The sequence below is a fragment of the Marmota marmota genome, unplaced genomic scaffold (assembly GCF_001458135.2).
Source record: "Marmota marmota marmota unplaced genomic scaffold, marMar, whole genome shotgun sequence".
Taxonomy (NCBI): Eukaryota; Metazoa; Chordata; class Mammalia; order Rodentia; family Sciuridae; genus Marmota; species Marmota marmota.
This window is the reverse complement of record NW_025999895.1, coordinates 1280875-1294474: the sequence shown is the minus strand read 5'-3', so window position 1 is coordinate 1294474 and position 13600 is coordinate 1280875. Positions and strand designations below refer to the sequence as shown.

Below are 13600 nucleotides of genomic sequence, written 5' to 3'. Positions count from 1 at the left end.
CTGTTCCTGTGCCATCCAGGAGGGGGCCCCATGGCTTGGGGACCTTGGGGGACAGCACTGCAGGCCCACCAGCCCTCCACCCTGGCTCCACGAGGGCAGGGAACATGCCAGGGACAGGCTGCAGGTGGCTGCATGTCACTTCCTGCTATGGCAGGAGACCCACATGGAGCCCCTCTAGACTAGGTGCCCCGGTGCTCCACACCAGCCTGTCTCCCAACTTGGGGGACCCTCTAGGGGAGTCTCTTTACAACTGGCTTCTGTGAACCCATTAAGGCAGGGAGCCCTGCCCCAGAACCTGGTAGCTGGGGGGTAGTGCCAGGCGGGGCCATCTGTGGGGGACCAGCACTCCTTTCTCCTCTTCCTGCTGAGGAAGGGCTGGTCCCCTGTCCCCACCATACAGGGGGCTCCATTTCACTAGAGTAGGTTCAAGAATGAAGCACAAGAAAGGAGCTACCCGAGACCCACTGCCCTCCGCTTGAGTGTTTCTGGGACCCACTCTCCAGAGTCACAGCAGGTGTCCCTGCGCCCCAATTCCAGGCACAGGCAACCTTGGCACTGAGTCTGCTGTGAGAGCCTCAGAAGTCTCCACACAGAGCCTGTCCCCGTGGAGACCTGGCCCATGAGGGCGGCCACTGCCAAGGGCTCTCATTGCCCAGCCAGCAGGCCCACACCTCAGGTCACCTGGATAGGAGCTCCCTGCCCTGCCAGTCCCCTCCACCAACACTGGCCCTCTCTGACAGGGTGATGTCCCACTGCCCTGGGCCTGCGAGCAGATTCTGCAGCCCTGCCAGATGGGCATTCTCCTGGTGGGCAGCAAGCCCCCTTAGGGTGGGGACAAGGACTGCTGGCTCCATAAGACTGCCCAGCCCCTGGGCAGCCTGGGACAGGGCATCTGCACCCGTATTGTCACTTCTCGCTTTAAGAACTTGGGTGGTGGCAGCATGCCCAACCAGCAGAGCCATGGGCTGCCACCTCCCCAGCCCCCTCCTCCTGATCAGTGGCCCACCCCATACAGAGCGGGTGCAGGGGCTGCCTGGGAGCCTGGTGCGCTGGGGCCTGGCCAGGGCCAGAGCTGTGGGCCAACTCTGGCCGGGAACTGGGCTGAAGGCTCCTTCCTGTCGGCAAAATCCTTGCCTACCGAGCGCAGTCCAGGAGGGGACAGCCAGAGCCCTGTGCAGTGGAGAGGGCTGAGGGGATGAGCCCCCTTTGGCCAGGACCCAGGACCTGGCACCCACGGTGTCGACACCTCCTCTGCCGGGGGCTTCACAGACCTGCCGACTCAGGGCCACCAGGGTCCCAGATCCCACGTCACCACAGGACTGATAAGGGAGCAGGACACAGGTTTGGGCCAGGTTAAGTGGACCTGTTTATTCCAGGAGGTGTCCTGGCCCACTGAGTCTGTCCAGGGCCACTGCCTTGGGTTCTCCCTCACTCATCACAGAGGTCACACAGGGGGCTCTCCCCAGAAGGGGAGGCCACTGAGGTAGCCATCTGTGCTACACATCAGCCCCACCAAGTGACCCCACTGCCCAGCTTGCAGCCCTGGTTACGAGGCAGGCTCTGCTGCCCACTCCAGCCACCTCGGCTCTGCCCAGGACACATCGGTGGCCTGGCCCGGGCGCCAGGCTGGCTTCCGGAGCCGTTCTCTCAGCCAGCCTGGCGCCCGGGCCAGGCCACCGATGTGTCCTGGGCAGAGCCGAGGTGGCTGGAGTGGGCAGCAGAGCCTGCCTCGTAACCAGGGCTGCAAGCTGGGCAGTGGGGTCACTTGGTGGGGCTGATGTGTAGCACAGATGGCTACCTCAGTGGCCTCCCCTTCTGGGGAGAGCCCCCTGTGTGACCTCTGTGATGAGTGAGGGAGAACCCAAGGCAGTGGCCCTGGACAGACTCAGTGGGCCAGGACACCTCCTGGAATAAACAGGTCCACTTAACCTGGCCCAAACCTGTGTCCTGCTCCCTTATCAGTCCTGTGGTGACGTGGGATCTGGGACCCTGGTGGCCCTGAGTCGGCAGGTCTGTGAAGCCCCCGGCAGAGGAGGTGTCGACACCGTGGGTGCCAGGTCCTGGGTCCTGGCCAAAGGGGGCTCATCCCCTCAGCCCTCTCCACTGCACAGGGCTCTGGCTGTCCCCTCCTGGACTGCGCTCGGTAGGCAAGGATTTTGCCGACAGGAAGGAGCCTTCAGCCCAGTTCCCGGCCAGAGTTGGCCCACAGCTCTGGCCCTGGCCAGGCCCCAGCGCACCAGGCTCCCAGGCAGCCCCTGCACCCGCTCTGTATGGGGTGGGCCACTGATCAGGAGGAGGGGGCTGGGGAGGTGGCAGCCCATGGCTCTGCTGGTTGGGCATGCTGCCACCACCCAAGTTCTTAAAGCGAGAAGTGACAATACGGGTGCAGATGCCCTGTCCCAGGCTGCCCAGGGGCTGGGCAGTCTTATGGAGCCAGCAGTCCTTGTCCCCACCCTAAGGGGGCTTGCTGCCCACCAGGAGAATGCCCATCTGGCAGGGCTGCAGAATCTGCTCGCAGGCCCAGGGCAGTGGGACATCACCCTGTCAGAGAGGGCCAGTGTTGGTGGAGGGGACTGGCAGGGCAGGGAGCTCCTATCCAGGTGACCTGAGGTGTGGGCCTGCTGGCTGGGCAATGAGAGCCCTTGGCAGTGGCCGCCCTCATGGGCCAGGTCTCCACGGGGACAGGCTCTGTGTGGAGACTTCTGAGGCTCTCACAGCAGACTCAGTGCCAAGGTTGCCTGTGCCTGGAATTGGGGCGCAGGGACACCTGCTGTGACTCTGGAGAGTGGGTCCCAGAAACACTCAAGCGGAGGGCAGTGGGTCTCGGGTAGCTCCTTTCTTGTGCTTCATTCTTGAACCTACTCTAGTGAAATGGAGCCCCCTGTATGGTGGGGACAGGGGACCAGCCCTTCCTCAGCAGGAAGAGGAGAAAGGAGTGCTGGTCCCCCACAGATGGCCCCGCCTGGCACTACCCCCCAGCTACCAGGTTCTGGGGCAGGGCTCCCTGCCTTAATGGGTTCACAGAAGCCAGTTGTAAAGAGACTCCCCTAGAGGGTCCCCCAAGTTGGGAGACAGGCTGGTGTGGAGCACCGGGGCACCTAGTCTAGAGGGGCTCCATGTGGGTCTCCTGCCATAGCAGGAAGTGACATGCAGCCACCTGCAGCCTGTCCCTGGCATGTTCCCTGCCCTCGTGGAGCCAGGGTGGAGGGCTGGTGGGCCTGCAGTGCTGTCCCCCAAGGTCCCCAAGCCATGGGGCCCCCTCCTGGATGGCACAGGAACAGAGGGTTAGCAAGAACCCCTCCCAGGACCAGGATCCATCTCCTGGGTGGAGGCATGATGAGACCCCACTCCTGGACTCTGGCTTGGGGGCCCAGCCCTCCTGAGCAGGCCCACCCGGATGGCCCCTGGGGGCTGTGGCAGTTGGTTTGTTTCCTGTGCCCCTCGGAGCCTTGGGAGAGCGCTGTGTGCCTCAGTTTCCCTAGGTCCGAAGCCCTGGGGATTCTGTCCTGCCCCCTGCCTGCTGCAGTGTGGGAGAGCTCAAGGTGCAGGGTTCCCAGGCCCAGGGCCTGGAGAGATTTTTTCTCCAGACCTGACTTTTGGACTCGGTTGCTTCCCACCATCCTGGGGAGAGGCCACCACACTGACCACCAGGCGCTGTGCAGTGAGCCCCGGCCTGCAGGAGACAGACACAGGTCTACAAAGCACGGCCATGCAGTGTGCAGGGCCTGAGGTGGTGGCACTGCAGCCTGGTGACATGGATCTGATGTCACCGCGGCTCACGGCTGGCACAGCCCTCTTCAGGCTGGCGAGCGCTTGAGGTGGTGGCCAGCACGTGGCGATGTCAGGGGGCAGGGAGGGCGAGCGCCCAGACCTGGACCCTTCGTCCTGCGTTCTCACGGTCCCCTGTTGGTCAAGCACAGCAGATGCACACTTGGCCCCTTGTCGGCCAGACCTCTGCAGACACCCCTGACCACTCCAGGAGGGACTGCTCTCTCCCAGGGCCCCTCCTCACCTGCCGGCACCCTGTGGCCCAGATGAAGTCCCTGGCTTTTGTCCCTGATCCTAGGTGCCCGCTCCCACTGGAGCCCCAGCATGAGATGGACAGACACGGTCCTGGCCACCCCACCAGGGGCAGTCCAGCAATGGGGTGGGGCAGTGTCTCTCCAGGAACAGTCCCTTCTGGCTTTCCAGCTTGGGCCTCTGGGCTGGCTGCACCCCATCTCCAGCACCCCACAACCTGCTCCCACACCTCTTAAAGTAGCATGTGACCTGTGCAGACAACTGAAGGGTTCTGAGGACGAGGGGGTGCTGGCTCAGCCCCCTGCCTGGGGAAGACCAGCAGAGGATGCCGCCGGGTGGGGCTCCCCACGCCATGGTGGGGGCAGGCACCTCCATCTTCAATGAAAGGACCGCATCAGGCTCCAATTCAGAGCCTGGTGGTGGCAACCCTTCTCCTCTAACTCAGGTTCCCTGGCTGATCGTTCATCTTCCTCTTTTTCAGTAGAGGAAAAACCAAACAGGCCTCACCTGTAGGTTCTCTGCCTGTGGCCCTTGGTGGCTTGGGGCAGAGGGAGCCCAGCCAATGGTGTGGCCCAGCCCTGGGAGCTATGAAAGGACAGGACTCAGACAGTCCAGACTCAGGACCCAGCCACTCCACAGGAAAGTTGGCCCGATGTGGGGGAAGGGCACGGGTCTCAGCACCCTGGTCAGGCTGACTGGTCAGTGGCCCCTGCAAGACCTCACGAGACAGTCCTGTATAGGCAGTAGGGGTCAGGGGTCAGGAGGTAGGCAGGAGGAGGGCAGGCCCAGGAGGTTGTGCTTCCCAGGAAAGCTCCAGTGGACATCAGACATGAGGGTAGAGAGGTGGCCATGTGGACGGTGGGGGGGGGGGGGGATGCGTTCAGGGTCAGGAGGCCTGAGGCCTGGGCCCCATGCCCAGGGCCCCAGCCCGACCCTTCCCAGCGCAGCCCAGCNCCGGGAAGTCCCTGGCTCCCAGGCACCTAGGGCCTGCTCTTCCTCTCCCCACTCAGAGGCCCCCTCCCCACCCACGTTCACAGACCCTTCCTCGGAGGCTGTGACTGGGAGAGGCCCCTCAGCTGCTGGGCCTGGCCTGGGCCGGGAGCTGGGGAAGCACAGAGCCAGGGTCCCGTGGGGCACGCCCTCTCCTGGCCCCGCTGCCTCCCTGCTGAGTCACCCTGTGTCTGGGAAGCTCCCAAGACCAAGCCAGGCGGGATGAGGCACCACCAATTCACCAATTCCCCTGCCTGCTGGGCGGGAAGCAGCTGCCCTGACTCACCTTGGGCCGGCCTGCCACCTCCCAGTGCCCAGAGTCCCTGCAACTCTGCCAGGGCCTGCCCTCCACCTCACGCCCCTCTCAATCCTGGGACAGCTCAAGCCAGGCTCACTGCCCAGGGACAGAGGTGGCAAGGTGCCAGGGCACCCTGCCGGGGTGGGGGCTGCCGCCTAGACCACCCACCGAGTGCTCCTGCTTGCAGAGCGCTCTGTGCCTGTGTGTTGTGTGTGTGCAAGAGCAGCAGCCGTGACGACCAGGGAGACTCAGCCTCATCCTGGCCGCTGGACTTGGGCAGAGGGAGTAGGGTCCCTGGTGACCAGGGGCAGGGATGCTGCAGGCTGGCAGGTGCACTCTGGAAGCTGGCCCAGGGCCAGCAGCGGTTCTCCATCTGCAGAGCTCCCAGCTTCCCAGGGCCGTGCTGAGCGCTGGCTGGGCCCAGGAAGCCTCTGGCCACTGCCTAAGCCCAGACAGATGCTGTCTGATGCTCAGTGCCAGCCTGGCCAGGGCTTGACCCTGAGCAGCCCTAAGGGGACATTAAGAGCTGACCCATAGAGTTCTTTCTCTCTCTTCCCTCCCCACGTCCATCTTCCAGGTGTCACAGTTACCCCCCTTGCTCCCCTGGGACTGGGACACCCCTGTCTAACTAGTCAGTTAACTGGACTGAGGAGAAGGATAAAGATCCCCACTTTGGAGAAAGGCCCTGCTGCCCATGAGAGGGTGGAGACCTCTGTGCCCCCAGGGCTGGCCTGAGGACTTTGCCTGGGCCCCTACTGGGCTTGTCCCAGTGCATTACCTGAGCCCTTCCACAGAGGAATGGACAAAAGCCTTCTGCCAGGTGCACCCGCAGTGGAGATCCTTGGGATGCCCACCACTGTGGCCTGGGAACATCTAGGAAGGCCTGCAGGGCAGTTTATTCCCCATAGGCCCTGAGTGCTCAGTGCACTCTTCCCAGCACCTGGTCAGTGATGGTGGTGGTAGAGTGGTGGAGGGGGTGATTGACGGTGGTGGTATGTGGTTATGTAAGTGGTGGTGGTGGAGGTGGTGTGGTTGGTGATGATGATGTTAGAGATGATGGTGGAGGAGGTGTGGTCGTTATGGGTGGTGGTGGAGGTGGTGTGGTTGTTGTTGGTGGAGGTGGTGTGGTGGTTGGTGGTGGTGGAGGAGGTGTGATTGTTGGTGGAGGTGGTGTGGCTGTTATGGGTGGTGGTGGAGGTGGTGTGGTCATTATTGGTGGTGGTGGAGGTGTTGGTGTTGGTGTTGGAAAAGGTGTGGTTATTGGTGGTGGTGGTGGTGACAGTGGTGGAAAAAGTGTGGTTGTTGGTGGTGACAGTGGTGGAGGTGGTGTGGTTGTTATTGGTGGTGGTGACAGTGGTGGAGGTAGCATGGTTGGTGGTGATGGTGGAGGTGGTGTGGTTGTTGTTGGTGACAGTGGTGGAGGTAGTGTGGTTGATGGTGGTGGTGACAGTGGTGGAGGTAGCATGGTTCGTGGTGATGATGGGGGTGGTGTGGTTGTTGGTGGTGACAGTGGTGGAGGTGGCGTGGTTGGTGATGGTGGTGGAGGTGGTGTGGTTGGTGGTAATGGTGGAGGTGGCGTGGTTGGTGGTGGTGGTGCAGGTGGTGTGGTTGGTGGTAATGGTGGAGGTGGTGTGGTTAGTGGTGGTGGTGACAGTGGTGGAGGTAATGTGGTTGGTGGTAGTGGTGGAGGTGGTGTGGTTGGTGGTGGTGACAGTGGTGGAGGTGGTGTGGTTGGTGGTGTGGTGGAGGTGGTGTGGTTGGTGGTGACAGTGGTGGAGGTAGTGTGGTTATTGTTGGTGGTGGTGACGGTGGTGGAGGTGGCATGGGTGGTGGTGTGGAGGTAGAAGTGGGGTGGTGGTTGGTGGTGCAGGTGTTCTTATTGGTGACACTGGTGGTGCTGGTATCAACAGCAAAGGCTTTACAGTCCCAGGAGGGTGTCAGTCCTAGGGCCCCTGAGGTACAGGGAGGCTGAGGAACCCAGGAGACATCAGGGCCCCTGAGGGAGCGTTCCTCCTCTGACTTTGGATATATAAGACAAGCCCAGGGGGATCTTGGGGCCTGAGGAGTGCCTGTGGAGGAGGGGTCCTGGGTGGTGCTGCCCTGCCCTGCCCAAAGCGCACCTGGAACCACTGCCCAGACTCACTCTGCCTCTGTGTCCACAGCCAGCAGCCGTCTGATGGGGAATTCTCCGGCCTCCTCTTTCATGGGCAGCTTCCTCACCAGCAGCCTGGGCTCTGCAGCTGCCACGCACCCTGGCGGCGCCCCTTCCGCCCCCTCGGAGCAGGCCTACCGAGGCTCCCACCCCGCCCCGGCCCAGGTCTGGTTCTCTCACTCCCATGAGGGTAAGTCCTGGGCCCCCAGCAGCACCCGGGAGCCCAGCTGGTGGAGGCTGCCTCCCGCCAAGGAAGCCCCTTGGGGAGGTGGTAATTGGTTGGAAACGGGGGTGGCCCTGCTAGGCACCGGTCCTGGCCAGATGTGTGTTCCAGATGGGCAGAGAGGGAGAGGTGGGGGCTGGCCAGGGAGGCTCCAGAGCTGAGGAAATGTGCAAGGCAGCTGGGCGGCTGGACGGGGCTGTGCCCTCCACCGTGGCTACACCCCACTCCTCAGACTTGCGGAGGTGTGGGCTCCAGATGTGCCAGCTGGGAGGGAGGGGCAGGGAGGAGAGAGTTGTCAGCAGGCACAGGCTGCCACCCGGGGCCCTGCTGAGGACAAAGAGCCCCTTCCAGGCCAGCAGCCTCCCGGCTCTGGGCCTGCAGTCGGTGCCTGATGAGTACCTGTGGCTCTCAGACACTCTGCTGGCGGGAGGGCCCCTGGAGGCCTGCGAGGACCCCGGGGCTCCCTAGGCCTTTCCCAGGGTGGGGTGTGCCTGACCTAGTTCCCCAGGGTCTGCCTCACACCTTGTTGTGCAGTGGCCTGGGCCCCACTGTCCCCCACCCAGGAGTACTTGGTGTCCACTCAGCCGTGCCTTCCGCCGCAGCATGGGAAGGGTTAAGCCCCCTGGCTGGCACGCGGGAGGTAATTGCAGTTGGCAGCGGGCACGCAGGGCTCTTGCTCCTGGCACGGGCACTGCCGTAACTCAATGACTGCTGCGCTCGGGCCTCGTGTTTACAGAGCGCTGCGGACCCACACATCGCGCCGCCGCCCGCCTGTGTTCCAGGCAGGGAGATTAGCGCCCGGCACTGCTGGAAGCCAGAGAAACCTCTCTTTGTGCGACAAGAAAGGGGCTGTTTTCCAAACAGGACAGGTGACGAGTGAGGGACAGTTGTTAAAATAATCTGGGCTTTAGGCGCCGCTCGGAGTGCACATGTTGGGCAGGCGATAAGGAGCAGCTCCCTTCTCGGGTGGAGGAGAGGCCAGAGGGGTCCTGAGGACCAAGTGGGCACAATCATGTCCTTGGCCAAACCTCACCGGCACTCCTGCTTCCAGCCCTGGCTATCCCAGCAGCCTCCTGAGGGGACGCCAGACTCCCTGGCCAGGCGGAGGCCCAGGCTCTGCAGGCATCATTCACCCCAGCCCCCCACCCCACCCACCCCTCTCCTTCCAGCTTTTTTGTCTGCTGGGCATCTCCTGGCCACAGCATCCGGCTCCCAGGATGACTGTGGGAGGGAAAAGGGTGAGAGAGGGAGCAGGCAGGGACCCCTCAGCAGAACCAGGGCCACTGAGGCACGTGGGCACTCCCTGTCCAGTGTTTCCTCTCCCCACACCAACAGCATCCCCTGGCCCAGGAGTGGGGCAGCCCACCCAGGCCCTGCACTGGGGGCAGGTGTTCCGCCTCCTCTCCATCCCACCCCTGGGAACCCTACCAGCAGGGAGGCCGTTGGTGGGTAGCACCACCTGTCCTGAGCCCCCTTCTGTCCCTGGGGGTGCTCAGAGCGGGGTGGGTGGCAGCCTTCAGATGGCGCCCACAACAGCCGCGCTCACTTCCCCTGTGCCAACGGCTGAGGCTGGGGCTGCTGGGCAAACCCCCACACTCAGCCCCGCCATGGGCCCATCCTCAGCAGCACCCACTGTCCCGCCCCAGTCCAGGGCATCCACCTGGGGGTGGCCAGTACTCGAGTAGTACCCTGAGGAGCCCAGGCCCTTGGCTTCTGGGCTTTGGCCTGCACCGGGCCCTCCACCTGCCCCCTCGAGGTCTGAGTCCTGAGCGGCAGCTCCTCCGTGTCACAGGACCCGGCCCCGCTACATCAAGAAGGCTCTGTCTCAGACCAGCAGCCCCCCCTCTGCCAGCGGAGGGGTCCCCCACGCTGCCTCTAAGGTTCCGTCTCCACCATCAGCATGGTCAGGGCGAGCTCAGGTGGGTTCACGCCAGGAGAAGCAGGATGTGCCCCGAGCTGCCCCCCCGCGCTCCAGGGCACCAGGCAGTGCTGCAGACTGGCATGGGGTAGGCAGTCGTCCTGCCGGGTTCTACTTGGGAACAGGACAGGAGAGAGTCCTGGTCATCCGGGGATCTTACGTAGACCTTTCAGGCCGTGCCTTGGTCTGCCCTCTCCATGTCCCCCTCCTGCCTTCAGCGAAGCTCCCAGCCCCGGGATCCCCTCCCTGTGGGGGTTCCCCTGCCCTCTGCTCCCCAAGAGCCACGTGGTGCAGGCGGCTGTGAGCTGCTCTGGGAGGCAGAGGCCGGCGGGCGGGGCCAGCGAGTGGCAGTCTGGCTGGCTGCCCTGGCGGCACGCCTGGCTGCTAGTTTGACTGGGTGCCAGCTGGCTCCCGCGTGCCGGGGCCTGTTTCTCAGCCGTGTGTGTTCAGGAGGGCGGGGGGCAAGGCGGGCAGGGGGCACGCGACTCTGCCGAAGAGCAGGGCCTGGCCAGCGCAGTGGGCTGCCTGGGCGGTCTGCTCTGAGGCCTGGCCTGGCCCCCACTTCCTTCCATGGCCCCCAGGACAGGCAGGGAGCAGGTGCCAGCAGACAGTTCTCCATGCCCTCTCTGGCCCTGGGGTCTCTGTCAAGGGCAGGAAGGCCAGGGAGGGCCAGGCAAGTGGGACCCTGGGGGGTAGCCTCAGGTGCCCCCTCCTCTAGGCCGGGGGCCCTCAGCCAGCCGGAAGACCCCCCCCACGCCATCTGCAGGGCAGCTGCTAGAGCGGGGGCCGGGGCTTCCTGTGTCCCTGGAACAGCTGGGGGTGCAGGGAGACACCCCGTGGTTGAAGGAGCCGCCCCAGAACATCTGGCCTGGGGCAGAGCCCGCTGGTTCAGCCCCCAGGCCTCCTGGCCCCACAGATCACCCAAGACCAGGGTTTTCACAGAGGTGGACGGCTCTGGGCATGGGGTGGGGTGGGTAGCGGAACTGGCCGGAGGCAGGGGCGAGTCCTGTCCACAGCCTGTGCTGGCCGGGTCAGAGCGGGTGTGGGTGCAGCACAGCTGGCCCTATTGTCAGTGAGTCCCTCCCGCCCTGCCCGCCGCCTGCCTGGGACCACCCACGGGCGATGAAAGGAGATTCTGTTCCTGGGGGTGTTGGGAGCAGGAACCAAGGAGCTCCACACCAGGCCACTCACGGTCTCTCGTGCCACCTGGAGGGGGCCATGGGCACACACGCCAGTGCTGGCTGTCTCCTCTTGGTCAGAGCCACCCCTGCCCCAGTGGCCCCTTCTCCACGGGCGCCTGGCCAGGTTCCAGCGGGGGCAGGGGCCACAGGCAGAAGCCAACGAGCGTGCCCCGTTGTTCCGGATCCCACAGCCTCCTGCATCCTGCCAGCTGTCCCTCTGTCCCCCCTGAGGCCTCAGGACTTGCCAGGACTTTGGGAGTGAGTGGGTTCCAGAGCATATCTTTGAGAGAGACAGAGGTCCACCACTATCCTCCCACCTTGGTGGGCCAGAGTTTCCTGTGGCCTCTCGCACCGCCCCTGGAAGGGCACGCTGATGGCTGCCCCTGCTCGGGCCTTTCTTCTCCGAGGCAGCCTTCCTCTCTTGCTTGCTTCCTCCATGTGAAAATGTCCCCTCGCCCCAGCCCCTCCTTGTCCCTCCAACCCCAGCCCATGCCCACAGGGAGGGCCTGGCCAGTTGGGGAAGGTGGCCACTGGGAGCTCTGGGGAGACGAGGGTAGAGGGGCACGGGGAGCTCCCCAAACACCCTCTGGGGTCTCTCTTGGCCTTCTGTGGCAGGCCTCCAGACCCCCGCCTGTGCCTGCAGCCCCTCCTGGTGTCTGGTCCCAGAGCCCGAGTCTTGGCCCGGTCTCTGGTGTGGAGGTTGCTCTGGGTCCAGGAAGCCCACACATGGCCCCTGCCCACACCTGGGCGGTCACACGGTCTCAGGGCCCCTTGCAGAGCAGATGTTTAAGAGAGGGGTCTTCACAGCCCGGGGGACACATTGGACTAAAGTCTCAGTTTCCCTCTGTGGACCCAGGGGTCAGAACAGCCATTCAGACAGCTTGACACGGAGCCAGGGCCAGTGGGCAGTGCAGTCCTTCCCTTTTGTGGTGGCTGTCGTTTGTGGGGTGTCAGCCCTGGTCACCAAGTCTCCCTGGGTTGGTATCCTTGGGTCTGAGGGTGGGTCTCCCCAGAAGTGCACCTGTACAGTGCGCGCTGGCCAGCGGGTCCCAGGTGTGAGGCCTGTGCTCATCAAGGACGGAGTGGAAGGCGGGTGGCGGAGCTGCCATCCGGGATGCTGCTCAGAGTTTGGGGGCCCTCACCCGGGTTGCTCTTGGCTCCATGAGGATTCTCAGTTGCCCTCCCCAGCCTGAAGTGGTGGTCCCGGACCCCAGCCCGGCCAACCCAGCTGGCCTGTGCTGCTCTCGGGCCTGAGGCTGGGGACTCGGGATCCTGGGCAGCCTGCCGCTGTTGTCCCAGAGGTGCCCACCCATGCCAGCCTGGCTCCTTCCCCTGGCGCTTACCATTCCTCTCACCCAGCAGCCCAGGAGCAGGGTGCTGCAACCCCAAGGGGTCTCAGGTGGCCCCCCAACACCAGAGGCTGGACTTTGACATCTCCTGGGGGTCTGACCACCTGGGCGGGGAGGACCTGGGGAGGAGCTGCTCCAGGGCCATCCACAGGCGCTAACAAGTGGATGGCCAGCAGCCTGCAGGCTCGCTGCCCTAGCCTGCCTGCTGGTCAGCTGTGCTGCCTGTGAGGACAGCCTCAGCCTCCTCCTGACCCCATGCCGTCGTGGAACAGACTGCAGGGACGCGCACCGTGACCTGGAGTAGGTGGGAAGTCACTGGGAGAGGGCCAGCACTGAGGTAGCGTGGGACACTGAAACATGTGGCAGAATCCTGAGTGACAGAAAGACCCTGCCAAGTCACAAGAAACAGGGGCCATTGCCCAGGCCCCAGGTTGCCTGGGTCTCCACAGGGACCGGGGCAGCTCCCCCAGGCCCACCTGCCCCTTCTGGGTGGTCAGCAGGGGCCCCGACCCCAAGCCACCCCACCTGCCTTCCCCAGCTGCCCTCCTGCCCTTCTGTCCTTCAGCCTCTTCTCCCCTGGGCCTCTGTGTCCCGGGCCTGGGCTCTGGCCTCGCAGCAGTGCAGGAGCAGACAGGTCAGGATAGGTGTCCTCGGGGACACCTCCACTGCCCCTCCAGGCTCCTTCCCCAAGATAGCCGGGGACGCCAGGTGGCGGGGGCGGCAAGCTTGCCACCATTCCTCTGGGGAGATTGCAGTGGCTCCAGCCTCAGGGAGGGTAGCTCGGGGAGGGAAGCCCTGGGCCTTGACTAGCAGCTCCGTCCCGGGCGCGAGCGCAGGCCTGAGTGTGTGGCCCTCTGCTCCTGTGCCACCCCACCTGGGGCACGGTCTCCCGAGTTGTCTCCCTGCCCGGCCACCCCAGCCTTCCACCTGGTCTCTGGTCTCCGAGCAGCTGCTCTGATTCACAAAAATCGTTTTTATTTTCTTCCTCAGTTCAGAGAATATACAGTGTTTGGGGGAAAAGAAAAGGGCTTTTCTCACGGGGCAGGACAGACCTCTTCTCCCTGTCCCTCTCGTCCCCCGCCCCGGGGCTCCCTGCCCAGCCCCAGCTTTTCTCCTTCCTGCCCTGCCACCCCTTCCTCCTCCCCTTTACCCCAGTTCCCATCTGGGTCCTCAGAGGTTGGGGCCTGAGGCAGGCTAGAGGTGGCCAGGCCCCCGCTCCCTGGCCTGGACACCTCCAGCTGAGGCCCAGAAGCAAGAGGGAGGCACGGGGCCAGCCACCCTCACACTGCCCCCCAGGCCTGGGCAGGAAGGAGCCTGCTCCTGGCCATCCGAGAGCTACTCCCCAAGAGCAGAGAGCAGCGGGCGGCCAGACCCCCCAGGGGGCACAGGGAGGTCCACGCCTGGGAAACTGCGTCTGGGAAGGAGGAATTTACAGACTTCTGTTTACCAGAGCGAGGCCCGTAAAACAT

At 64.2% G+C, this 13600-nt stretch overlaps 1 protein-coding gene across 1 annotated transcript in view; it reads left to right on the top strand.

The window, feature by feature from the left end:
• Nucleotides 1-13600, top strand: part of Bahcc1 (BAH domain and coiled-coil containing 1) — a 60135-nt gene that overhangs the window by 17994 nt on the left and 28541 nt on the right. Inside the window, exon 2 of the mRNA XM_048796598.1 lies at nucleotides 7471-7650. Coding sequence (XP_048652555.1) covers nucleotides 7471-7650 — 180 coding nt within the window. The remainder of the gene's footprint in view (nucleotides 1-7470; nucleotides 7651-13600) is intronic.